At 44.9% G+C, this 27915-nt stretch overlaps 1 protein-coding gene across 1 annotated transcript; it reads right to left on the reverse strand.

Annotated features, from left to right (window-relative positions):
- Nucleotides 1–4629: 4629 nt before the first annotated feature.
- Cdc25a (cell division cycle 25A) lies at nt 4630–24525 on the reverse strand. The gene is made up of 15 exons (XM_028785375.1): nt 23946–24525; nt 22909–22985; nt 21884–21926; nt 21068–21104; nt 20388–20489; nt 18614–18736; nt 16822–16956; nt 16150–16224; nt 15810–15983; nt 12470–12568; nt 10100–10162; nt 9910–10008; nt 9145–9275; nt 6650–6761; nt 4630–6431 (listed from the first exon to the last, which is right to left on the reverse strand). Exons 1-15 carry the CDS (start codon nt 24113–24115, stop codon nt 6291–6293), a joined length of 1581 nt encoding a protein of 526 aa, XP_028641208.1. The 5' UTR covers nt 24116–24525; the 3' UTR covers nt 4630–6290.
- Between the last annotated feature and the right edge of the window lie 3390 nt (nt 24526–27915).

The raw sequence follows: 27915 nt of genomic DNA on the forward strand, positions 1-27915 counted from the left end.
GTCTTGTTTCTTCATCTGGGAGATGAGATGGTGTGTGCTTGCAATCCCAGTACTTAGAAAATGAAGGCAGGAGGATCGCCATTGTTTCCAGGTTAGACTGGGATACATAAGACCCTGATGCAGAAAACTAAACAAAAACACAGGGCTGGAGATTCAGGACACTTGGCAGAATGCTGGCTTATAATACAGGAAACCCTGGGTCCCATCCCTGGAACACACTAGTCAGGTATGGTGGTGCACGCCTGCAATCCCAGTGCTCAGGAAGGAGAGACAGGACCAGAAATCTAAGGTAAGTTGGAGGCCAAGTAGGTTCTGTGATACCATCTCAAGACAAAACTAAAAAGGAGGCGGCATTGTGTTACTCGGTATAATATATTTAAAAATATCAAATAAAAATAGGTGGTTCCTATTCCTGTCTCAGCAGGTTTCTATGACTAGGTGGTGGGTGGCAGAGGGTGGAGGGAGGAGAGCCCAGTGGAAAATCAGTTTTGTAAACCAGAATATAGACCAGGCTGGAGGCAGGGCGGGCACTGCACGCCTCAGCCTGGGCTGGCCAGGTATGCTGAATCACAGCCTCTCCTCGGGGCCTGTTTGTTCATTTGCAAATAGAAAGGCTCCAGGAGGACTCCCTGAAATATTTTTTGTAGTTATCTTGATTTTTGTTTGTTGTTTTGCAGATATGGGCAAGATAAAAGTTGAATCAGACACTGATTCTACCCCGGCTGCTGGAATCAGATCAACTGAGATTTTTGAGTACTTAATGGAGCCTCACTAAGTACGTCATTTAATTCTCTAGTCACCCCATTATTTATCTGCACATTAGGGATCATAAACCTCAAGTTTCCATCCATCCATGCTCTCATCTGCTCAATTGCTCACCAAATCCTGGGGCCACGAGATATTCTGTAGCCTGTGTTTTGGGCTATCTACCACCTGTCAGCACATCTGGACCTTCTGAGCCAACCAGATGTCTAGGTGGGTCATGAGGCTCCCACGCCTGACACCACACCCTATTTCAGCCCAGCCTGACCAGCTTCCCTACCAGGGTAGGTATGTGGCTAGGCCACTGTCAAGGCTTGTCATTCTTCTTCCTGCACACCCTGTTGTTTGGGCATTGACAAATGCCAGGCAGGTGACGAACCTTGGTTTCCACCAGCACTACCCCTTTTACCCTCTCTGGGCCAGGGTAGGTATGGGGCAGATAGCAGGGGAGAAGCAGGGTGTGCCCCAGGATCAGGAGGGCAGAGCATGGACTTCAGCTGAATAATGACATAAACCTAACTAGAACTGGGACTCAGGACAACAAAATACCGAGGCATGGCCAGCTGGGTCTGGAAATAGACATGACATTCAGGGGACATGAGTAGCCAGGAGGTAGGCTTTGCCCAGATAATTTCTCTCCCATGTCAAACTTGGATCAAGTGTCCAATCTCTTTCTGGATTCAGAATTCTCCTATGATGACCCAGCAAGAAGAAGAAAGGAAAGCAGGGTCTTCCAGCCAGAAGTTAGAAAATTAAGTCTCATGGGAATTCATTGCTGGAGTTGCCCAGAGGCAATCATTATAAATCAGAAAAACTGAAGTCCAAGCTGAATGCAGCGGTACACACCTTTTATCCCTGCACTCTGGAGTTAGATGGACTTTTGTGTTTTCCAGGTCAGCCTGATCTACATAGAGAATTGAGGCCAGCTAGGACTACATAAAAAGACCCTGCCTCAAAATACATACATACACACACACAGACACACACACACACTCACATACATGTGGGGTGAGAGGGTACCCACCCCCAATCCTCAGCATACCTTCCCACCCTAATTTTTTGACCTGTCATCCAGACTGTGCTGTTCTGTTGGGTGAAGGAAATGTTCTTTGTGGAAGAATTTTAGCAGTAAAAGAAGATAAAAATGGATTAAAAACCTTTCTCCGTTATATTTTGAATCAAGGTCTCTCAATTGACCCAGGCTGCACAAGTTCTCAGGCTCAATCTGAATCCCTCTAACACAGGGCTCTGTCCCAGTAGCTAGCTGCAACGCCGTCCATTAGTGGTTCCCTAAAAATTCCCTTCCCACACAGTACTAGTCAGGCACTAAGCAAGCTCGCCAGCAGAGCTCTTTGGAGGGTGACTTGAGAGCGAGAGAAAGTTGGTAAAGAGTCTAGGACTTGGAACTGGAGAGCAAAGGCCTACTCCCACTTCCACCGTTTGTTAATGAGTAACAAGAACTCAAGAACTAATGGAGCATGGGTGTTCCCATTCATAAAACGTGGGCAGTCAGCATCGGCAGGAAACCAAACCAACAAACAGTGGCTATGCAAAAGGCCTGGGAAACAAACCACATCCCAAGTAAGGGTTTAACGTGGGTGTCTCCAACTTATCTGGACTAGCGATTCTCTTTTTAAGAATTTATTTTATTCTAAGCCGGGCAGTGATAGCGCACGCCTTTAATCCCAGCACTTGGGAGGCAGAGGCAGGTGGATTTCTGAGTTCGAGGCCAGCCTGGTCTACCGAGTGAGTTTCAGGACAGCCAGGGCTACATGAGAGACCCTGTCTCGAAAAACTAAAAAAAAAAAAAAGAATTTATTTTATTCTAACAACAACAAAAAGCTCTAAAGAAAGAAAGCAGCATCTATAGATCTCAAATAAATTCTAGCCCCAAATCTCAAATTCTGTCTGTCTCAGCCTCCCAAGTTGTTTATGGAGTTAAGACTTCAAAAAGGCTGAAGTGGCAGTCCTTGGGAGCATGCTGGCTGCTCTTACAGAAGACCTAGAATCAATTCCCAATGCCCGCATGGTGGCTCACCACTGACTCCAGCTCCAGGGAATCTGACACCTCCACACAGACATGCATGTACACGACACACCGCTGCACGTACACTAGAAATAGTACGTGATTAAATAGAAGACTGAAGTGGACCTCACCAATGTGTCATTTGGATACACCACAAGGGGCTGGGGAATAACAACCAAGTTAACTTGAGCTACAAGGAAGGCCCAGGCTTCATCTCAGCTGCCTATCTGGGAGGAGATGCAGGACAGCTGTGAGGGAACTAACCTGGGGACACCATCACCATCTGGTGGTCAATGTAGCTATGGCAGCAGTCATAGCCTGAAGTGCTGACTGAAATCTGAGAAGACAAAGGGGAGACCTGTGAGCAGAGGCTGACTGGACAGCTGGGAAAGCTTCCCAGGGTCACAGGAGGGACTGTTTGTGCTGTTCTGGGAGTCCTAGTCCAGCCAAGGGCTCTGCGCCTCTAGGAGTCTCTGTTTGCCCAAGGTCTTAAGGTTTCCTCACACACAGTTGAGAAGGATCCCAGGTCACCCAACCTGGCTCATCTGCTGTCAAGTTTCTGCCTCAGTCATTCACCTTGTCTGGCTATTCTCTTAATGTTCTTTATCTGCCTGGGTTTGCTTGGGATGTTATTGTTTAGACCCTATTTCCCTACAGCAGCCCTCAAATCCATTCCAGCCATCTAGGTTACCTGGCTAGTTCACTGCTCAGACCCACCCTGGCATATAGCCCTCACTTCCCCCCAATATTTCCTTTCAAATATCAAAGACCATCTTTATAGTCCTAACTGAATTTCTCCAACACCTGCTACTGTTTAGGGACTGGCATGTGTAACTGAAGATTCCAGACAGCACTCTACCACTGAGGTACACCCAAGGCCTTTAAATCTTTTTGAGATCAAGTCTTACTAAGGTGATAAGGCTAGTCTTTTTTTTTTTTTTGGGGGGGGGGCAGTTCGAGACAGGGTTTCTCTGTATAGCCCTGGCTGTCCTGGAACTCACCCTGTAGACCAGGCTGGCCTCGAATTCAGAAATCCACCTGCCTCTGCCTCCCAAGTGCTGGGATTAAAGGTGTGCGCCACCACTGCCCCGCAGATAAGGCTGGTCTTAAACTTGATTATCCTCCTACCTTGGCCCATAAGTGCAAGAATTAAAAGAGCTTTACATAAAAACAATTAACTTCAGAGAAACCCTGTCTCGAAAAACAAACAATTAACTTACTTGATGTGAACACATGTGCCAGACTCTATGTGGGAACCGGAGGACAACGCATGAGAGTTGCTTCTCTATCACATGAGGCTGGCCTTCAACTCCAATCCCCAGGCCTTTACCTCCCCAGAGACTAAACTGTAAGACCACATGAAGCCGGGCAGTGTTGGCGCACGCCTTTAATCCCAGCACTTGGGAGGCAGAGGCAAGAAGATTTCTGAGGTTGGAGATCAGCCTCTGTCTACAGAGTGAGTTCCAGGACAGCCAGGGCTACACAGAGAAACCCTGTCTTGAAAAACAAAACAAAACCAAAAAAAAAAAAACACTCAAAGAAAATTATTTTGATAGGTCTCATCATGTGACTCTGGCTGGCCTATAGTTCATAGACCCATTTGCCTATCTATCTATACAGGATGAAAGATGTGCTCTGCTTCACTTAAGATAAGGCCATTTCATCCAAAACACCTGCTTTGGGGGATTGTTTCAGCTATTCTTAAAGGCAAATTGAATCTTTTTTGTTTGTTTTTTAATCCTCTTTAAGAAATATGGCTAGCTTAGTTTAGTTATGTGACCCTGGGACTCTAAAGGCAAATGAAACTTCCATTTGAGTGTATTAGGAACTAGGCAGAGAACATGGGTTCAAGATCACTTTTATTTGCAGAGCCTGCAACAGTTGGTTAACAATGCTAGCTAAGCTGGTACAATCTGAAAGCCATTCTCCTTGAAGGCATTCAACTAACAGAAGCTCTACAAACCAGACCAGGGACCAACTGGGACATACTTCAACACACCGGGGAAGAGGCTGCTCATTCCCTTGCTTTCCACATATTTTCAAACAAGATTTGTTTTATAGCCAAATGCAACTCAAACCCGTAACAAAGCAACTAGCCATCTTCAATTTCACTGATTCCCTCCCCACCCCCAGAATAGAAAGCAGAGGTAAGAGGGGAGGCTCTTCCTAAGAAAAACCTGGCTAGACCCCAATGGAAGAAAGATGGCAGGGAGGCAGGCACCAAAACAGGCTGTGCAGAATCAAAGCAGCCCAGTTCCTCAGATGGGAGACGTTCCTGAGAGCCTCACTTCCACGGGGTTAGATTAGGGGGTAACCGATGTGATTCACCACTCTCTGTCCCTCAAATTAAAACATGATAAACCCAGAACATTCGACTTCAAAATTTACTACGCCCACCTGAGAAATTCTAGTCATCTGTAGGCCAGGATCCACTCCTCTCACCTAACGGCCTGGGCTTCCCACCCCCTGCTCACCCTTGGGTGCCCACCCAACACTGATTGGATACTCTGACTCATGACTTTTTTTTTTTTTTTTTTAAAGGACATTCAGTGGGCATGCTCCTCCCTTACTCTGTGGACTCCACTCTTCCATGCCTCCTGACTTCCACCTTGGGGTACACTACAGCATTCCAGTACTGGCCTGGGGGTGGCCTGATGGAAGCTGCCTGAAGTGCCTTCCTGTGACTCCTACACCAGCCACTGTCATGGGGACCTGGGGTGAGGAGGAGTGCAGACAAGACGTTCCCCGAAGGACACCGCAAAGGGCAGAAGTAGGTCTGGGAAGGTTAGCTTATGTCCTGTAGCCAAGCCTGGATCTGGTGCAGGCTCTTACCAGCATCTCAGTCCTTGACTTTGAGTAGCAGCAATACCAGTCTACAGCGCCTCCTAGGGGTGACCGAGCTCCTTGCACTGTCCACAACTTAACAGGTTTGCCTTTTTTCTTATCCCTGCCCCATTTTTTTTTTTAAATTAAAAGTAGAGGTAGTTCCTAGGATGATAAAAACTCTACCTAGAATGGCAGTATTTTGACTTAATGAAGCAGTAAAGTAAAAGTCTTGCGGAATTAAAACAATAATAAAATAATTGATGAAGCTGAATAAATTAAAGTTAAGAGTCATCCATGAGGACCTCTCCCTTCCAGCCTATCTTTGGTATTTGGCCAGCAGCACGTTGGTGGCTTCTCTTCCCTCAGGACAGGCCAGGGTCTGCCCAATAAGGCCCAGGCACTTCTTCATGGGATGCTCAGTCAGACTATAGACTCCAGTCTGTGCTGTGCTTGTCCAGCTTTGGCAGACAGTCCTGACAGGGAAGGACTCTCACAGAACAGAAGAGTGTAACGGCAGGATGCCCTGGGCTCCAGCCTGGGACTGTAGGAGATAGGTTCAAGGAATGGAAGGCCCAGGTCTCTCTCCAGGTACCGTATGCTGGCCCCTTTGCTTACTGCTCTGCAGCAAAGGGAAAAAGGACAGGGCAGAGGGAAGCTAAGGCTGCTGCCATTTGGCTCAGAGCTTCTTCAGGCGACTGTACATCTCTCTCTTGCTCTTCTCCCCTGCCCAGGTCCGGCTCTTGGTGCGGAACTTCTTGAGGTCTTCTTTAAAGTCTTCATGGTGCATTGGTCGGTAGCTGGGGGGTTCACAGTGAGACTAGAGGAATATGAAAGGACACAGTCAAGACATGCCTGCCTCCCATCCTCTGCCCAGAGCTGCAAGGCTGGGAAGGCAGCAAGGAAGTGCCAGTGAGTTCCACAGGAGCTCGGTGCTTAGCAGATGCATAGCGTGTCCCCAGACCACGGCAAGCAGCAGCCACAACCCACCCTTTGGTCCAGCATGGGGATGTGGAGACATGCCCACGGCCATCTCACCTGGCATTTCAAAAAGAACTCCTTGTATCCCCCCTTCAGGACATATAGCTCCGGGTAGTGGAGTTTGGGGTACTCATTGCCAAGCCTATCTCTTTCTCTCACATATCGGCACCTAGTGAAGAGGAACGAAGGACACAGTCAGGTCACCTCCTTCAGGAACTGGAGACAACACAGATAGTGTCAGGCAATCCCTCCACCCTCCTCCCACTGACACCATCTGCAGCAATAGCTTTGTGCCAGCTTGCTCTGCATTCTGTCCTATTCCCCCCCCCCCCCCATTTCACCTAAGTGGAATTCTTCCTTCTTATGCCATTAAACAGACTAGGCCTTCTATGTCCCCAGTAGCTACTAGAACCTTGTGCTGTTCTGGCTCTTTGCACTCTGCCCAAGCAATGTGCAAGCTGTATTTTTTTGGTGTCCTACTGTGTGCTGCCCCACATCTCAATTCAGCACTCTAGTCTCCTTGTCCTCTGCCCCGGGAGCTTCCACCTTTGACCTCATTTTGAAGGACTTCTCAACATTTTGTGTATAATTGTAAGTTTTTTATATGCTTGTCTGCCTCCTATCTACGCTGCAATGTGACCTCCACAAAGGTAGAGTTTTGGTTTGCTATGTTGTTATTGCTAAAATAACAGTAAGAATCTGAGAGTGGATGCAAGTTCCCACTATCTCCATTCATTCATTCCAGGTCCTGCTCAAATGTTACCTTCCATGTGTTAAACATGTGGTGGTTTTTTTGTTTTTTGTTTTTTTTTGGTGACAGGATCTCACTATGCCACTGTATAGTTCAGACTGACCATGATTCTGTCTGACTGCTGGAATTAAAGGCATGTGCTCTCATACCTGCTCTTGAACCCAGGACCTCACAAATACTAGAGAAGTCCTCTCATCTGACTGAGCCACAATCCTAGGCTGATAGTAAGTTAGATTGCTTTTTTGTACAGGGTTTCATGCAGCTCAGGCTGGCCTTATACTCCTGACCCTCTTGCCGTAGCTTCTCCAGGCTGGAATCAGCCACACACTACCATACCAGAGGCTGTTTTAGAGTAGCATCACCATATCAACATTTGCAGAATAAGATCTTCAGACTTCTCTGTCTTTTGTTTAAGGAACAACTACTTTGTATTTAAAGGATGTTATGAGACTAGTTAGTAAGTAGAAATCAATACAGTAGGGGCAACTGGGAGAGCCAAAGTAAATATAAAGGACCAACAGTGAGTCATTTGGAAAGAGTATCACTATAAGACTGAACTGGAGAAACCTGAAAATCATTTGCAATCAAGATGTCCATAAACTACATTCAAGCAATACTGGGCTGGGCAGTGGTGTCATAGGCCTTTATTCCCAGCACTTCAGAGGGAAAGGAAGGTGGATCTCTGAGTTGGAGGCTAACATGGTCTACGTGTCCTAAGTTCCAGGACATCCAGGGCTCAACAGAAAAACCTTTGAACCCTTCCCCACCAAAAAAAGGGAGAAAAATGTTTGGGATAGCAACACTGGTGACAGCTGCTTCACGATCTGAGTTTGACCTCAGAAATCCACATGGCAGAACACACTTCCCCAAGTTGTCTTCTGAACTCTACATACACACTGTGGCGTGGCATGCACACAAAGTATAAAATAAATAGTAATGGTAAAAAAGTCTATTTGGCCAGGTGCCTAAATCCCAGCACTCAGGAGGCAGAGGGAGGTGGATCTCTGTGAGTTTGAGGCCAACCAGCCTGTTCTACAGAGTGAGTTCAAGGATAGCCAGGGTCACACAGGGTCCCTTTTATTGAAGGGAGGGAAAAAAAGGCTGTTTGAAAGACAAATCAGGGGGGCTGGAGAGATGGTTCAGCAGTTAAGAGCACTGAGTGCTATTCCAAAGGTCTTGAGTTCAATTCCCAGCAAACACATGGTGGTTCATAACCATCTGTAATAAGATCTGATGATTTCTTCTGGTGTGTCTGAAGACAGCAAAAGTGTACTCATACACCCCATACACACAAAATAAACAAATCTTAAAAAAAAAAAAAAAGAAAGAAAGAAAGAAAGAAAGAAAGAAAGAGCTGGGCGGTGGTGGCACGAGCCTTTAATCCTAGCACTTGGGTGGCAGAGGCAGGTGGATTTCTGAGTTCGAGGCAAGCTTGGTCTACAGAGTGAGTTCCAGGACAGCCAGGGCTACACAGAGAAACCCTGTCTCGAAAAACCAAAAAAAAAAAAAAAAAAAAAAAAAAAAAAGAAAAGAAAAAGAAAAAGAAAAAGAAAGAATGACAAATCAGTGGATAGGAAGTACAACTAAGGGAAACTATGTTATAAAGGGAATTATAGTCTCCACAAAAGCTATGTATACACGTAATGTGTAGACTGGGGCATTGGAGTGACTTGTGATGTGTACAATAGGATGCCTGGTATGCTAGGATTATGACATATACCCCCAGTAAAGAAAGCATACACTACTGCCTTCCACTGTTGTGAAGCCTCCACCTCAAAGCCTTATTCTTTGTGGTACTCACATTCGAGGGCCTCTTTCAGAAGAAAACTCACAGTGGAATACGACAATGACACGCTTGCCATCAGTAGGCACGATAGGTTTCTTGAGTAAGAAGTCCTCAACCTCTTCTTCCATATGCAAGTTCACAGCACCCTGTGAAGACAGCAGATACTGAGCACCTGCTAAACCACACCTATGATTCTGTAGGTCTCATGGCACACCAGTGCAGTGGACCACCCTGCCTCTGTATCTCAGTGAGCCTTTCTCTGTAGGTCTATATACTCTGATCATTCAGTAACATACATGAGAATTGGAAAAGGTCATTTCAAAATGTCACTGGATAAGAGTTAGAAGATCACACTTAAATACTGTTTTATATGATAATACTAAAGCGGTGTGACCAGCTCCTTCCTTCTAGAAACATGTGTTCCAACATATCCCTTCACAAAGTAGGCAGCTTGACTGAATAGCAGCGCCTTGGTACAGATATCTAGCATGGTGTCAAACTGGCTTCTTTTAGTCAGGAGCTCTGGGGTGCTCAAACGTTCATATTTAAGTATTTCAAATGCTGTGGAAGTCTTTGTGGCCCCACCGAATAGCTTAGACATCAGAGATGCCACCTAGAGATGCCCTGAAACAGGACAGTATGAGGCAGTGAAGTGGAACTGGTGGGAATGTTCAGTCAGTTCATGTATACTGGCTTGTTTTAAATTCTCACCACCAGCCAAGAGTTGTCACTATCCCACCTTCCAAGACTCCCAAGATAGTAAGTCTCAAGAATCCAAACCTTGATGTGGCCTCCTTCATATTCATATGGGTATCGGCAGTCAATGATAACAAACTCTTTAATGAGATTGGCAAACTTGCCATTCAAAACAGACGCCATCTATGAAGAGAAAGGGAGGAGGGTGTCATTTTTGGCTGTTAGACAAGATTGTAACTCCCCAAGTGCAATGGGTTCCACAAGCCCGACTTACAATTTCTGGAGAAATATATTTCAAATCCTGATGCTTCCCTGAGACTGTATGAAAGAGATAACCCTTTAGAAAAGAAAAAAAGGAAACAAAAGATACTTAAGGGAATGTGAAAGCTTGCAAATATTTAAGTTTATCCTGGTGCCTGACTGGTAGGAAGCAGCTCAAAAAACAAACTCAGAAACAAACATAAATGAATAGTATATGCTAATTATCTTTCTATGCACTTAACTAACATCTAGGTATTTAAATTATTAAGGAGACATGTTTTCATTATACAGACCAGTTTAGCTCCAAACTCAGAGACATGTGTCCTTCTGGGATCAAAGAAGTCAGTCATTATTCCAGGCTGGCTTGGAATTAGTAATTCTAAATCTAAACACAGAAATCACAGGTGATTTCCTTCTTCCCCTGGCTTTTTTGTTGCTACGGTTTTGCTTTGTTTTTTTCCCCTTTCCCTTTTCCTGCTTGCCCTGGCCCAAAGGTTTATTTATTTATTATATGTAAGTACACTGTAGCTGTCTTCAGACACCCCATTAAGAGGGCATCAGATCTCATTACAGATGGTTATGAGCCTCCATGTTGTTACTGGGATTTGAACTAAGGACCTCTGGAAATCAAAGTGATCTTCTGGAAGAGCAGAAGTGCTCTTAATCACTGAGCAACCTTGATAGTCCCTGCTTTGTTTTTCAAGATAGGGTTTCTCTATGTAGCCCTGGCTGCCCTGGAACTCACTCTGTAGACCAGGCTGTCCTCAGATCTGAGACCTGCCTGTCTTTGGAATGCTGAGATTAAAGGTGTACAGCAGCACCACAACTACCCAGCATTCTTTCTCTTGTTTTAATCAGGAACTCTCATCTTAGTATGAGAAATCACTTAAATGCAGTGAGGAGGGCCAGGCCACAGTGGCACACAAGTTTAGTCCCAGCACTAGGGGTTGGGAAGAGGCAGAAGAACCCTGTCCCGAACAACAAACACACATGCAGTGAGGAGAGCAGTTGTGACTCAGGTCTGTAATAACAGCCTTCGGGAGGAGGACACAAGTTCAAGATCATGCCAGGCCTGAGTATTTGTTTGGGGCCAACTTAGAATATGAGGCTCTGTAACAAATAAAAACACAAAGAGAACGGGCATGGTACTGTGTGCTGAGGGGTTGTTGAGGCAGGAGAACTGTGTCAGTTTGGTCAGTTTGGGTAAAACAGTGAGACCACACCTTAGAAAGGGAGACAACTTGCTCATGCAATGGGTACCTGGTTGCCCAGTATGGTGTAGGTAGTGAGAAGGGAAAAACCATCTTGGCCCAGGCTTAACAAAGATGAATGCCTCAGTGCTACTTAGAGAAGAACCAGATGAATTAAGAGCTAACCGCCACTGACTAGAGACAAACCAACAGCTTTGCTTACACAATGGCTTTGCTTGTTTCTCCCTTCAAACTCCCTGTTCTTTCTCCTTTATTTACTTATTTTTTTAAAGACAAGGTCTCTCTATGTAGCCTCACTCTCCTTGAAGTTACTATATAATAGACCAGGCTGGCTTCGGTCTGTCTGCCTCTGCCTCACAAGTGCTAAGATTAAAGGTGTGGGCCACCATGTCCAGCTGCCTGGTTCTCTCAAAACCCACCTGACTGATGTACCCACAGCTCAGGCTCAGACTTTCCCAGACAAACTGGCACATGGGTCAGAGTGAAGGTGGGTAACCATACAGGAAACCACCGAGCCAACAACAGTCTCAAAGACCCAGATCCTACTACTTCTTATGGCCTGCAGTTCTCACTCCATGAAACACTGTGACTTCCTTTAAGCCTAAGCCCTCCCTGGCCATGCCTCTGAACATCTGCAACAATTTAGGGTCAAGTGTGGACCTTTTTTTTTTTGTTTGTTTGTTTTTGTCTTTGGTTTTTTTGAGACAGGGTTTCTCTGTGTAGCCCTGGCTGTCCTGTCCTGGAACTCACTCTGTAGACCAGGCTGGCCTCGAACTCAGAAATCTGCCTGCCTCTGCCTCCCAAGTGCTGGGATTAAAGGCGTGTGCCACCACCGCCCGGCAAGTGTGGACCTTCTAAGACACTGTTTCATCACAAGTACTCGGAGTGTTGCATATGCATGTTATATTTATAGTCGGAAGCCCAGTGCCCAGAAAGCCTGCACTGCCAGTCAGCGTGAAGGTGGATAACCATACAGGAGACCACTGAGCCAGCAACAGTCTCATGACCAACATGCACCTCATCCCGAGAGTTCAACTTCCCTTATCTTTTACTTTAAAAACTGTTACCTTGGAGACACCCCAGGGGCTGCCCTGAGGAAGGAGAAAGGCTAAGTGGGGTTCTAGCACCCCTTGCCAGCACCACCCAACTAGAGAAACTCTGCTTGCAGTTACCTTGGAGAAATCCCCTATAAGGTCTCTTGGGTCACTGTCCAAAATGTTCTCAATGGTTCCTTTGAGGGAAGATGTCAGGGATAGAGACTGGTGTAGAAGCTGTAAGAAATCCGAGGTAGAGAATTGAGACCAGGGTTTTGACTAAAACCCCTAAAACCATTTACCTTTACCATGCCAAGAAAAGGAAACTGAAATATGAATGCCTATAGTAAATAAAAGATTCTGTACTGTGACTAAATTAGAAGGAAAAAAGATAGCTCTATACTATTTATTAACTACTTGAATTTCTCTGAAAACCTCCCTTATCTCTTTCTGGAGACAGGGTTTCGGCTCGTATCTCTGGCTGGCCTGGAACTTGCTAATGTAGCCCAGGCTTGCTTCAAACTCAGAATCCACAGGGATTACCGGCATGCCAACACAGCAGCACCTTTCCTTATTGTTCATGACGAAAACTGTTGAGCTGATATGAAGAGAGGCATGATAATCCCAGAGGCAGGAGGACTGTCACAATGTTTAGCCTAGCCAGAGTTACATGGCAAGAATCTGCCTTAAGAATAAAAATTAAAAAAAAAAAAAGAAAAGAAAAGAAAAAAAACAAACAAAAAACAAACTAGAACCTGAAGCTGTCACTGTAACAAAAGACCATTGTCACGTGGCTCACAAAATAACACACAATTACTTTATCTCAGTAGAGTTCCTGAACTTCTGATAAGGAAGGTTTTTTGTAAGAAAACAAATTTCAAGTTGTAAAGATCATTTGGATTGCTTCTAACTAAATAGCCTTCTGTGATTCTGCTCAACAGCTACACAAGGGCCACTTTGTAAGCATGTCTGAGAACTGTAATCTAGAGGCAACAGGAGTAAGGTTAGAACTTTGAACTATTTCTTTTTTTTCTTCCAAGGACAGCAGTAAACCTTTCAAAGATACGATGAGGCCGGTGAGGTGGCTGAGAGGGTAAAAGTACTTGTACGTGCCTGACAGCAATCCTGGAATCCCACAGTGGACAGACAACCAAGGCTGGAGTGTCACTGACCTCCACACATGCCATAGCACACACACAGGACTTACACCACAACAGTATTTAAAAGGAGGAGGATGAGCTGGGCGGTGGTGGCGCACGCCTTTAATTCCAGCACTTGGGAGGCAGAGGCAGGTGGATTTCTGAGTTCAAGAGTTCGAGGCCAGCCTGGTCTACAGAGTGAGTTCCAGGACAGCCAGGCTTACACAGAGAAACCCTGTCTCGAAAAAAACAAAAAACAAACAAACAACAACAACAAAAAAAAAAAAAAAAAAAAGGAGGAGGATGGAGGTGGGTGGGCACATTAAGATTCTTTCCCAAGCCCCCAACCTGTTAGGTTAGAGTAGAGAGAGACACGGAGAGCACTCTTTGATGGTCACTTGCCCCCTTTTTTCTTTATTAAATAGGAAGTTAAAAAGAAGTGCCATAAAAATCAAACTGAGGTTTACAACAAATAAAACATTTTAAAAGAAAAGAAAAGTGTCAGGTGGTAGTGCACACCTTTAAATCCCAGAACTAGCGAGGTAGAGGCAGACAGATCTGTCCTTTGTTTAGCAATATCAAGAAGCTGGAGCCATTCTATTTTATAGACAGGTTCTTGTGTACCATGGCACAGACGTGTACACACACACACACACACACACACACACACACAAATAAAACAAAATTTCAAACCAAGACAAAAACCTGGATTTGGTTTGTGATTCTAGCACAAAGAAGGCAAAGGAAAAGTTCAAGGCAAGCAAGAACATGTCAACACTCTGCAAGGAGAACTGTCTCCAAATTGTAGTGACCTCCTGACTTCCGATTGTGCACTGTGGTATTCATACCCCTACCTGTGAATAAATAAATGGCATAGGAAAGTAGGAAAGAACAGAGATTGAGCTTGGCAACCAAGCACTTGAATAACAAGCACAATGCCCTGGGTTCAATCCTCAGCACCAAGCAAACTTGTCCCCCACAACACAAACCCAACACCCTAAAAAACAAATAAAACCCCGAATAATGGAGGCTGGAGAGATGGTTCAACAGCTAAGAACACCTTGTTGTTTCCAAAGTCACATGGTGGATTACACTATTAGTAGTTGCATTTCTAGGGAACCCAATGCTTCTGACCTCTGTGGGCACCAGGCATGCATATATACAGACAAAACAATCATACTCACAGCGACAGAAGAATGACCCCCCCCCAATTCCAGATACCATATGATCACTAGAATACTATGATAGTTTAAATGGACATACCCATAGTTGGAACATTAATATGTGGTCCCAACTGATGGCACTGCTTGGGGGACTTAGGAGAAGTGGTATAGCTAGAGGAAGGTGACACTGGATTTTTCTTTTCCCTCTTTTGTGTTTTGAGACCGAGTTTCTCTATGTAGCTCTGGCTGCCCTGGAACTGGCCTCCAACTCAGAGATCTATTTTCCTTTGCTCCACCACGCCCAGCTTTGGGGACAAAAATTAATGCCATCCCCAGTTCACTCAGTTTTTTCTGCTCCTATGCCTTGCTGCCATGCTTCCCCTCAGTGACGGTAATAATCTTAATTCTAAACAAACCCCTTTTTGTAACTTGCATTAGTTATGGTGTGTTATCACAGCAAGAAACTAATACAACACCTAAAATCAACAGGACATTACCAAATACAACTCAGAAACATAGAATGAATGCACCTCATATACTGCTATTGAATACACCACTCTGAAAAACTATTTGGCAGTGTCTGCAAGACTGAACTATACATAGGATCAACAACACAGCAATTCTACCCCTATGAAATTACCTAGGGGATAAAAAAGCAGTACTGGACTCTATAGATCAGTGGAAACCTCTAGATATGACAAATGACTCAAGTTCTTTAACAAGACAGATAAAAAGATAGAAAAGAATGCAGGATAGTGATGCACACCTGTAATCCAAGCACCAGGACAGAAACGGGAGGATCACAAGTTCCATGGGCAGCCTGAAACAAGACTCTGCCTCAAAAGCCAAAACAAAATAAAAAACTAGTAACAAATAATACAATCTCCTAAGTAAAAAACAAACAGAAGCAAATAAAAATAGCAAGGCTTCCTGGGCAGTGGTGGTGCACTCCTTTAATCCCAGTGTTTGGGAAGCAGAGACAGATGGATCTCTGAGTTCAAGGCCAGTCTGGTCTACAGAGAGAGTTACAGGACAGCCAGGCTTACACAGAGAAACCCTGTTCAGAAAAAAAACAAAATATAAGTAGTAAGGCTTGGCAAGGACAGGACGAACAAGTTGAAATGTTTAGAATCGAAAGATTGTTCTGACTCTAGATGAAGGCAGGGCTTAACTAACCTGGGTTGGCTCCAGAACATCTGCTTTCACAGGACTGGGCACACTCTTCCTCCGCTTTGTACCTCGAGGAGACTCCTCATGAGCTCGGTCTGTTCTCTTCAACACTGCCCGAGAGCTGGAGCTGCTGGTGGAGCTGCACGGGGAAGGGGAGTCAAACAGTCCGCACCGATCAGCCTTAGGGGGAGAGACAGATCCAACCTTGGATTAAAGTCTAACCACCTGAATGGCAGTTAGTCTAAAACCCAGGCCCTAAGCCCTATGTTGTTTCTGTCAACATAGTTAAGGACTACTTTTGTTTAGTGGCTTGGCTCCTCAGAAATCCACATACTGAATAACTTACAAGGTTTGTAGGTCTTCTCATGACAAGAGGAGCTGTCCAGAGGCTTGACATGCATGATGGGGTCTCCTCATCGTTCTAGAGGAAGAGAAAACTGCTTTTAATAGATCCAGCAGAGGGGCTAGGAAGAAGAAAAAGACCCAGCAACTAAATGCTTTGCAGGTAACTCCCTTAAGAAATGCCAGACAAATCTAGATAAAAAGTTTTGTGTTTTGTTTTGGAGACAGTCTTATTGTGTAATAGGGGCTGGCCTTGAACTTTCGGCTTATGGCCATCTTCTGTTCAGCATCCTGAATGTTGAAATTACTTGCATGTAAGACCAGGGCAGGCCAGTATCCTTTTGGTACAAGGAATCGATTAAGCCTAAAGCCTTATACCCCTTCCTCCCCAAGCACATGCATATATTTACCTTAGTTCCAGGAGTATCTCAATACATTTCTCCTTCCTTCCCTATTCCTAAGACTGGTTAGTGTTGTCCTCAGGGTAAGAGGAAAGATCTTACCAGTATTATCTGACCTCCCACCCTGCTGGGTTTAGTCAAGCAGACAGAAGAGTTAATGAACTCTCACAAAACAGAACTATCATTCAGTCAACTGAAAACCCAAGAAACTGTTTATTTAGGAGGCTTCTGCATGGTAGTTAGAATGTATAGGCACACCCACCCACAAATGGTACCTTCAGATTCTCTCCATCCAGAAGGTCTATGAAGCCATCATCCTCATCAGACAAAGTGGCTTTCACAGGTGACTGGGGTGTAAAAAGAGGACTGAAATTTCCTGATTCACTAATATCACTTTCATTTGAAGATAGCTGAAAGACAAAATTAGCAAGAACTCTAGACCACTTTGCTTAGGCAGACCGCTTACAGAGTTGAGATAGTGTGTATGTGCATGGTGTGTGAACCTGGCACCCTCAGAGATCAGAAGAGAGCCCTGGACTCCCCGGCTCCTGAGCTCTGAGTGTAGTGAGAACTAAGGCTGTATCATGTGAAGGCTGTGATCATCTAAACCTGTTGAAAATACAAGTCTATGGAGATCACAAAATAGCAGACCAGAAAGTTCAAGAATGCCTATGTAACTCCAGACAAATGGAAACAAGGGGAACTCTACCCTACTCCTTTATTATTTCAGGAGACAGGGCAGTCAAGGATGAGCTAAAAGTGAACCTCTTTCTTCCACGTCCCAAATGCTGAGGTCACAGGTGCACACTACCAAGCGTGGGCTCTAACCTAGCTCTTCATTAGGACTAAAATGAAGCTGGAGTCGGAGAGATGGCTCCATGGGTAAGAGCAAGAGCAAGTATTACACTTGCAGAAGCTGTGAGTTTAACTTCCAGTATTTGCCTCAGACAGCTCACAGCTGCCTGTATTTCCAGCTTCACATGACACTAACCCTCCGGCCTCCTCCGCAGCTGTATGCGTGTACACATGCCATCCGATCCACAAAATTAAAACTAAAAGTGATTTAAACTAAAATGATAGCTGCCCAGTTTAAAAATAAGGGATTATGATGTCCTAGACAGCAACAAAATCTTTACAACTATAATACCATTTAAGCCACACCACACACTTCTGGTAGTCAATTCCTTTTTTCTCCCCTGAGACTAAGTGTTGCTAGTGTTCATCCTGTCTCAGCCCTGAGTGTATCGAGGACTACATGTGTCAACATAGCCAAATAATCCTTCGCTTTTTGATTCCTTTCTTAGAAGGAAACTGATGCTTAAGAGGAACCAAGATCATGCACCTCATCTACTCATCATGTTACCTTGGAAACCAATCTGGTGTGGTGGCAAACAGCTGTCATCCTAGAGGCATTAGGAGTTCAAGACTACCTTTGACTACATAGCAAATCTGTGGCTAACCTAGTCTCAAAAGTGAATAACAGCAAAACCTCCAATCCAAACAGAAGCCAAACCAGTGAGACAAGCACTGGCTTTTTAAAAGTCTGCATCCTCAGCATCTATAATTATAGGTGCTTTTAATGATCAAGCAGTTACAGAAAATCTTAGCATTCTGATCCCAAGTATCTAACAAAAAGATTCAGTTTCAGATATGTATTTTCAAACTGTTATCATGTACTGAGGAATCTATAGTTAAATTCTAGTCTGCTTTTATATGTCCTTCGACAAACGTATCAACTTCTCCAATGAAACTTTCTGCCAAATGAGATAACTCTAGCTAATTCATAGGCCTCAGCCTTCTGAACACTTTACAGACATGAGCCACCAAGTGTTATCAGTAAACTTGCTTTTGAAACAGGATTTCATGTAGCCCAGGCTGGCCTTAAATCATGGCAGAGCTGAGCATAACTTTGAACTCCTGGTCCTCCTCCCTCCAAGATGCTTGGGTTCTAGGTGTACACCACAGGCTCAGAATGATACAACACACGCTGATACAGCACACCACACAGGCCATGCTATAAATTCTCTGCCCATGCTGACCTCCCAATACTATAGCCAAAGCACGTACCATCCGAGCTGGAGCTGAATTCTGCCTGTGGGTAAAGGTAGTATCTTTACTTTCCTCATGAGCATGAGCATTCAGGCAGCCACGAGATGCAGGTCTTACTGGCTTTTTAAATTCAAATGCTTCCTGGAAAATAATATATTTGAAATGTTTTCTACTATCCATAATGAGCTCTAGGACTGGTGGGATGGCTTGGCAGGTGAAGACACTTGCTGAGAAGCATGAGGATCGGAATTCCATCCCCAAGCCCCACACATTGGAAAGAGAACATACTTCTGAAAGTTGACCTGTCTTCCACATGTGCACTGTGGCACACTCCCACCCACAGGCTATCTCTTTCAAAACTTGTTGAGGCTAGAGAGATGGCTTAGCAGTAAAAGCAGAGTTCCTTGTGCCACCACCACCTGAAATCACATTACTTCTAAAAGACCCAGGTTTGATTCCTAGCACCCACAGGTTGGTTTACAACCAACAGTAATTTGTTTCAGAGGATCTGACACCCTCTTCAGGCCTTTGCAGGCACCAGGCACATACATGGTACACAAATATACACCAAAGCAAAACACCCATATACAGAAAAATGCATGCCTATTCTTAAAGGTTACATACGCATACTTGTTATTAAGTACTAAAAACAGTAACTGCTAATATCAGTTTTTATTACTAAGTAGTCTCTGAACATAAGCTTATCTAGTCATCAAATATAACCTGACTGTTTCTGTTCTACAAGAAAACTATATCTACAGGTTAAATGGTGAGCCGAAGATAGGACGACTCCACAAAATTATTTAATCTATGCTATTATTCCTTTAGAGCACAGCTTCCAGGCAGGCAACCTTGGGAGGAAGTCAAGTTTGAGTCAAGAGCCACATATATACTTTTGGTCCAGTCTTACTGGAGAGGCTGACAAACTACTCCAAGTACACAAGGAGGGAATCCATTCACACAGAACACCCCATGACATCTCCCAAAGTTGCCAAACAAAATCTGCTTTCATATAGGACGTAGGTTTTGTAAGGGTTATCAACTGGTATTTTAGCAGGAAATGGGGAACAACAAATATATAGAAATAGAGTAAACAAGGGGTGAGCCAATCAATCTGTCCAACTATTCTAGACAAGACACTCTGTAGAATGTAAGAGAGAAAACCAGGCAGGGGACACACAGACTTCTGGATGAACCACACCATCCTCCAAACAACTTCAGAGATCTCCACAGAATGTGGATGGCGTTGGATTTTAGCTTATCACTCCGGGGTTTATAAATGTGGCAGACATTAATCACAGGAAATAAGGTACAAGAAAATGATGCTGGGGGGGGGGGGGGGCAATGGCACACAGCTTCCAAACACAACTAAGATTTTCATGAGCTTATAGTTACCCTAGGGTTGCAGCAAGAAAGGAAAGTCTTCAATAGACTTTCTAGATAAAACAACTTGTGGAGTAATTACTCCACAGAAAGCTGCTTAGTAAAACATTTACCTGTCGGGTACTGTCCTAAATTCTCTACATATATAATCTTACTTAATTTCTAAAACAGCCGTAATAGATATTGCTACCTTACAAAAAAAAAAAAAAAAAAAAAAAAAAGCCTAACAAAACTCCAGTATCACAAAGCCAGATAGAAGCAAGATTCAAATTCAGACTTCTCTACTGAGGCCAGGTGTGGTCTTTCCGTGACATAATAACCGAGATGGCAGCTTAGCCATGTTACTTGTAAGCTGCTGACACTTAGGTTTCCCTTCCAGCCTGGGTTACCATGTTGATGCTACGCTTACATTCTCTTTATTTTCATCCTGGTCGATGAGCTGAAAGATGTCATGGTCTAGAGAATCGGAGTGGCTCCTCTTCAGTGCTGGGCTACATCCCAAGAGCTTCTGCTACCAAAGTAAAAAAGAGAAACTGAGTTCACAAAGGAAAGCACAACGGGAAACCCAGCTTTCCTTTTTCTTCACTTTGAAGCCTAGGCTGGCCTTGAACTTGAGAAGACCTTCCTACCTCAGCCTCCCAATTGCTAAGACTACAGGTTTGACCTATTACACCCAGCCAAAACCTTAATCCTTAAAGAAATGAAGTGGGGTTTGGAAAAACTAGCTTATCACCACATACTGCAGCAGCAGATAACCAGTAAATGTGCCCAGGGCTCCAACCTGCTCTAACTCAGAATGGCCTTACACTTAATCATACAAGGCCTAAAGCCCTCTTGGCAGGTATAATATAGTGCCACACCAACTCTCTAGTAACCTTTGCATAAAAAGAACATTTCCTGGTTTGATAAAACTGAGATTGAGTACAAAGTCCACAAGAGGCAGCCACTGTTGAAGTTCCTCTAGGTAATGCCTTATGTTTGTGTGTTTACAGGAATGTAGAAAAGCAATGTCCACTTCCTAAATGCAGGGAAGCTGGTGTCTGATGGACCAATTTACAGGTATTAGCTCAAAACAACAACAGAACTTACAGGTAGGGAGTTTATTCTCCTCAGGGAAATTTCAAGGCTGTAATGATATCAAAAGGTAAATATAAGAATAAAGAAATATTTATATGAACAGATGCGTAATGTTCAATCTACAGTAGGGGGAAGAAGACAGGCATGTCAGGTTCTCATTGTAGGATATGCAAGAACAGTGTTCCCTGGTCTCAGGAGCAGCCCACGTTGAAAACAAAACAAAAAAGGCCCAAGATGTCTTCTAAAATAAACACATCTGTTCATTTAACGCTTTAACATCAAAAAGTAGAGCAGAGGAAATTACAGCTAAACTAAAGGAGGAAGTCCTGCAAACTGCGACAGGAAGCAGCGTTCATTGCCAGCAGTGTTTCTAGCATTCAAGCAACTCACTAGGAACAGCTAACTGCAGAACTCTAGTCCACTGTATGAAGAACTTTATTAAAAAATTAAGTTTTGACCAGGACTGAGAGTGCATACCTTTATCCCAGCACCCAGAAGGCAGGCAGGCAGGCAGGCAGATCTCTAGCTCCAGGCAAGCCAAGGCTTCCTAATGAGATTCCGTATCAAAAACTATCCAATAAGTTTCTTTTGGGGGGGTTTCTAGGGATTCACCCTGTCTAGGGCCTCACACACCACACGAGCACTCTATCACCGAGTTTGCACTTTTTATTTTGAGACAGGGTTTTACTACATTGCTTAGACAGGCCTTGAGCTTTCGATCCTTTGCTTTAACTTTCTGAGTAGCTGAGACTGCAGGCCTGTGCCACTAGGCCTACTTAAAGAAAACTTTCCTTCTAAGTAGAAAATGTTAAAGTAATGAATACATACTTTTCTTTACTGTCCAAGGGCCCAGGAGAATCTAGACAGAAACCTTTGAGAAATAGAAACAAAATTCTTAGGAAATAACACAGATTCTAGTTTAAACAACATTTTCTAAGTACAGCCATGAACCCTCTTCTATTTGAAAATACTATCAAGAGAAACAAGATTGAAGAGGCCAACTAACATCAAGACTGATTGATTTTTTCAGAAAGTACCGACCCCTATAACTTTTTGTGGTGTTATTTTATGTTTTAAAATACACCTCATTTAGGGTTATGGAAAAAAAAAAAAAACAACCAGCTAAGTTCAGTTCTAAGAGGCCAATCTAATGTATATAGTGAAATTGTGTCTTTAAAAAATAGTGTTGGAGAGATGGTTCAAAAGAATACAACCTGAGTTCAATTCCCAGCAACCACATGCTACTGCCTGTAACTCAGTTCTAGAGGATCTGACACCCTCTCCTGGCCTTCAAGGAAAGTATGCACCATGTGCACACACCAGAGGCATTCGAGCCAACACTGACACATATAAAAGCACACATTAAAAAAAAGAAATAGAATAAAGACTTGGCACTTTTTCTCTTCATAAACTGTCTCCAGAGCTCCCTCTGCACTGTACTGAAGGGTGTTTGTCACTCCACACCACAGCTTCTATGTGTACTGTTACCAATTAAATTCCTAGGCAAGATGCTTCCTGAATGGCTGACTCCAGATGCATGGTGAAGGCTGAACCTGAACTGGTCAGGGAAATGGTGGCCCATGCCTTTAACTACAGTACTCAAGAGGCAAGAGGCCAATGTGATCTACATGGTGAGACCCTGTCTCAAAATAAATAGATTTAATTAAATTTTTAAAAATATGGGGCTCAGTGGTTAATAGTACCTGGTGCTCCTGTAGAGGGGACAAATTCAGTTCCTAGCATCCTATCAGGTAGCTCACAGTGACCTGTAACAGGGGCTCTGATGCCTTCTGATCTAAACACACACCTACACACATGAGCACATATATACCCATAAAGAGTAATGACAATACCTGAATCAGTCGATTCTGAGGAGCCCATTCTCTGTAGACTGCTGTTATTTCTCACCTCCATTGGTTTCTCATAGTCACTGAAACCAAGAGAAAGACCTCCACATGAACAGTTTCTAGCACATGACTAAAAGGTCACATACAGGAGATGGGCCATTAAGTAGCCAGGCTGCCACAAACCATCTTTGAGAGACCAAGCCAAGGACACCCCACACTCACACTTGGCCACCCAGAATACCCTAGTTGGCATTTAAACAAAGAAAGGAGTGAGTGGCTCTGGCCTTGGGGCACGTTGTAAGACAGGCCTGTGGCAAAGGCTGGGTTGTTTCCTTAAATGAGAGCCTCAGTCTGAGGTACTGTGCTAGGAGTAAGGGCAAAGGTGACTAGGCCAGGAATCCCAGCTTTTCAGGGTTTGGAAAAGTCGCAAGATAAGTTTAGAAGACGAGATGCCCAACAACTTTACTAAAAATAGTGGAAAGCGTTTTTGTTAGTGGTAGTGGTGTAGGTGCACGAAAACTTCCAATATCGAAAAGTTAGGTAAAGTGATAGTTGTAAAAAGGTAGATGGGTAGATAAACGTGCTGGCCAAGTGGCTGCATAGACTTTGCACAAATGCAAGAAAAGAAAATGCCATGTCCCTTTGTTGAGAAGGAACAAAGCTTACAGGAAACTAAGATCCGGCGCGGGTGGTTCAGCAAAGAGTGGTAGGCCTAGGAGGGCCCAGTTTGCTCCCCATAAGGGTAGAGTCCAAAGACTTTTCTGGAATAGACAGAGTAGAGAGAAATCTGAAAGGGGTGAACAAGATGCCCAGCAGGCTTCTCTGATCTCCGGTCTGCCTCGGGCTGAGGATAGCCCTGGACTATCGGAACGGCCTCTCCCGCCCAACATTCCGCCGGGGGGGAGGGTGCACATGGCGGGCCCTGGCCAGGCCATCCCGAATCGGAGCATCAGAACCAGATGGACAGATTCTGTTTCCTGCTAGATCATCCCGAGGGCCGACCAGAGGCCAGCGGCCTGGGGCATCGCTCGCTGGTCTCTCACCTGCCCAGCCCTTCCAGCTGGTCCATGGTGACCGTCAGGTTGGTGACAGGGGACAGTCCGCCAGCAGCTGACGCGCCAAACAGCACCTTCCCCGTGGGCTGCGGCGCAGGAGTGGGGCTGCAAGCGAAGAGCAGGCGGCGGCGGTGGGGGGGCTCCGGGCCCAGTTCCATGGCGCCGCCGGGCCTGCCCGGACTCCCGCTCCGTCTTCCTCCGCCTCCGCTGCGCCGGGCCCCGCCCCGCTGGCACCGGCTTCAGCCGCGTGCCACGCCGCTAGCGCCCACGGGTCAAACACAAACACGACCCCGCGGTTCAGAGACGCGGCCGCCACGGGCAGCGGCGCGGACGGGCGAGCGTAGGGGGCTCGGCAGGCGCCAGGCACAAGCACCGGTGCTTCCCTTTCCGTCCCGCGAGGCCCACAGGCGGGCGGGCGCCTGCAACCTCAAGATTAAATCCAAACAAACTCCGCAGAGCGAGAGTCTTGAGGCCACCGACCCGATTAACTCTCCTCTCTATTTTCTCCCTCCTTAGTCGGTACCCGGCTCGCAAAGAAGGGACTTTCACTTCCCTCACCACCAAAGTGGCCTTAGCGTTAATTGCTGCACACTCAGGAGAGCTGCCACCCCGCCCCTTTCCTAGTTGGCGCCAAACGGAATTCACCAATCAGGAAGCAAACTTCTCCTCGCTCCCGAATGACAGCTGAGCTGGACCAATGAGAAGGAAAGGAGGAAGCAAGTCGCAGGCCTCCTCGAGGTCACGCCCTCTCCCGATGGGGGCGAGGCCTGAAGAGTTGGGAGGTGGCAGAAATGAGAAAGGAGCCGAGAAGTCAATGAAACGCTCTGTGGGGGCGCTAGTCCCGACCGAAAGGCCCCGTTCTTTTTCAGTTGCATGCTGGGTAGTGTAGTTCCCACAGCGCGTGCTCGGCCGGTCACACACCCAGTCTGAATTACTGAGCCTAGTGCTGTGCAGTTTTAGGAGACATAGAGACTAGGGAAGACCATCTGGACCTGGCTTTGGCTCTTCCTCTGTGTAGTAACAGTACCATGGGTCCCCCTTTTCCTTCACAGGCCTTCAGATTTTTTCTTTCTTTCTTTCTTTCTTTCTTTCTTTCTTTCTTTCTTTCTTTCTTTCTTCCTTTCTTCCTCTTCTTTTCTTTTTCAAGACAGGGTTTCTCTGTGTAGCCCTAGCTATCCTGAAACTCACTCTGTAGACCAGTCTGGCCTCGAACTCAGATCCATCTGCCTCTGCCTCTCGAGTGCTCAAATTAATATGCCACCATTCCTGCTCCAGGCTTTGATTAAATTAAATTAATTTTTGAAATAGGGATTTCTTCCATAGCCCAGGCTGAAACAGGAGTAGTAGTCAAGAGCTTTACATCATGATCCACAGATAGCAGAAGAGAAAGAGAGAAAAAGACGACGGGGGGGGGGGGGGTGGCGGGGTGGGGGGGCTGGGCCTGGTGTGGGTTTTTAAGAACTCAAAACCCACTCCCATCGACACACCTGTTCCAACAATGCCACACCTACTCTAAAATCCCTCCCAAACAGTTCTATCAATTAGGGACCAAGCATTCAATCATATGAACCTATTGGAGCCATTCTCACTCAAATCACCATAAAAGTACTAGGTAACATGTAGTGTTTATGTACATAACAGTGTTTCAAGTATAATTGTATTGGTTTACTTCATCTTTACAAGTCTTACATCTCAAAAATAATTCCAGGAGGCACCAGAGTGAAGGAAAGGTAGTAGTAAATTTATTAATTATTTAGATGGATAACCATTATACACTCACAAGACATGGTTATGGGCTTCTTAAGTATCTCTACTATGGCCGTATTTGTGATTCTGTATATTTTCTTTTGAGACAGGGTCTCAGGCAGCCAGGCTGGCTGGCCTTGAATTTGATCTTCCAGTTCACCCCTGAACTTAGTTCTGTGCTTGTTAGGTAAACACTTCTAAGTAAGCCACATCCCACCCCCACCCCCCACCCACCCACACTGAGCTTCCTCAGTTATGGTGCTCAAAGGATGTAATTTGAGCTGGGGGAGGTGAGACAATCCTGCAACTACAGAATGTGGGAGGTGGAAGCAGAAATTTAAGGTCATCCTCAGCTACAGAGAGAGTGCTAGGCCAGGTGGGGCTGCTCAAAAGAACTAACAACAGCAACTTTTTTTGTTGTTTTTTGTTGTTTCCAAAGTCTTGGGGCTGATAAGATGTCTTAACAGGTGAAGATACCTGCAAGCCAGGCCTAATGGCCTGAGTTTAATCTCTGGTCCCTTGTGGTGGAAGAAGAAAAACCACTCCTTCAGAGTTGTCCCTTGACTTTCACATATGAGTACATGTAAGTAAATGTAGTAAGTTAAAAATGATGTAATTTGCATCAATGTTTAAATTTTTATTTTTTGAGGCAGGGTTTCTCTGTGTAGCCCTGGCTGTCCTGGAACTCTCTTTCTGTAGACCAGGCTGGCCTTCAACTCAGAGATCTACCTCCTGCCTTTGCCTCCCGAGTCCTGGGATTAAAAGTGTGTGCCATCCCTGCCCCATTAATGTGTAAAAAGCAAACAAAATTTAAGTAACATTATGTGAGTTGACTTGCTTATTTCTCTTAAATAATTTTCTCTTTTAAATGATATTGCAAGGAATCTTGTACGATAGATTGGGTTGATTCAGGGATGAGAGGCGTGCTAACTCAAGGCCACAGAAGTTCTGATCTAAGTAGTAGCTGCTATTTTAATGGTCTTCATATTTGTTGTTTGTTGGTGATACTGAGGGTGAGTTTAAGTATTTTTATTATTCTTTATGTATGTACATGTGTGTCTGTGTATGTGCGAGTGCCTGATAAAGCCCGATGCGTGTCACATTCCTCAGAGCTCCAGTTACAGCTGGTTCACAGCTGCCTGATATTGGTGCTAGCGACTGAACTTGGGTCCTTGGTAGAAACAGTACATGCCTTTCACCCCTCAGGCCTCAGGAGGAAAGAAAAAAGGCCTCTGTTCTCTCCTTAGACATTCTGATCCCCTGGGCTAGTATGAGGTTCTGCCAGAAATTTACATAATTAGAAAATTCTCTAGATCATTTGAAACAGCTAGGTTTGAGGACTACTGATCTGACTTTTTAATTTTGGTTTTTATTTTGTGCTACCTCCTCTGGAACTTGCTACATAGCTGGGACTGGCCTCAAATTTGCAACAATTTTCCTGCCTCTAACTCCCAAATTCTGGGGCTACAAACATGAATCACCTTGCCTAGTGAGGCCCCAGGATTTAATTATATTAATGAAACTGTAGCTGTATTGGTTGTTATGAGTAACAAGTTTTGTACGTGGTATTTGGAGAACAGGCTATCAACGCTGTAGATACAAAAATATGGCTCCGACTTCAAAGGGAATGGGAGTTCATTCTGGAGCCAGAGATGAGTGACTGTGGCCCAGGAACACAGATTCCGGTTCCCCAAACACCCAATACTTTTATTAATAGCACAAAGAAAATTATAATCAAGGTACTTTAAAAATACATCAGTGGTTGGGCCTGGTGGTGGTACAGTCCTCTAAAATCAGAACTCAGAAGACAGGAGGAGGCCAGTCTGGTCTACATAGTGAGTTTCAGGACACTCAGGGCTATAGACATAGACTGTCTTAAAAACAAACAACCGAAATAAATAGAAATTAAAATACATTGGTGGGTTCAGTTTGGTGGTACACACCTTAGTCCCAACAAGGAGAGGCAGACCTCTGTGGGTTCTAGACTAGCCTTGTCTACATAGTGAATCTCCAGGCTAACCCAGGCTTCACAGTGAGACACCTCCCCCACCCCCATCTTAAAACAAAATAAAACATTGTTACAAATAGCAAAGCAGATGGTCTCTGTGTAGGATCCCAGTGCCCCCTTACCCACTGAGCCACAGCTCCAGCCTCTCATCTAACAGTCTCTGCCTATGGGCTGATGGAAGCAAGGAGACTGTGGGCACATTCC

Source organism: Grammomys surdaster, unplaced genomic scaffold, assembly GCF_004785775.1.
Source record: "Grammomys surdaster isolate TR1022 unplaced genomic scaffold, NIH_TR_1.0 125216, whole genome shotgun sequence".
NCBI classification, from domain to species: Eukaryota; Metazoa; Chordata; class Mammalia; order Rodentia; family Muridae; genus Grammomys; species Grammomys surdaster.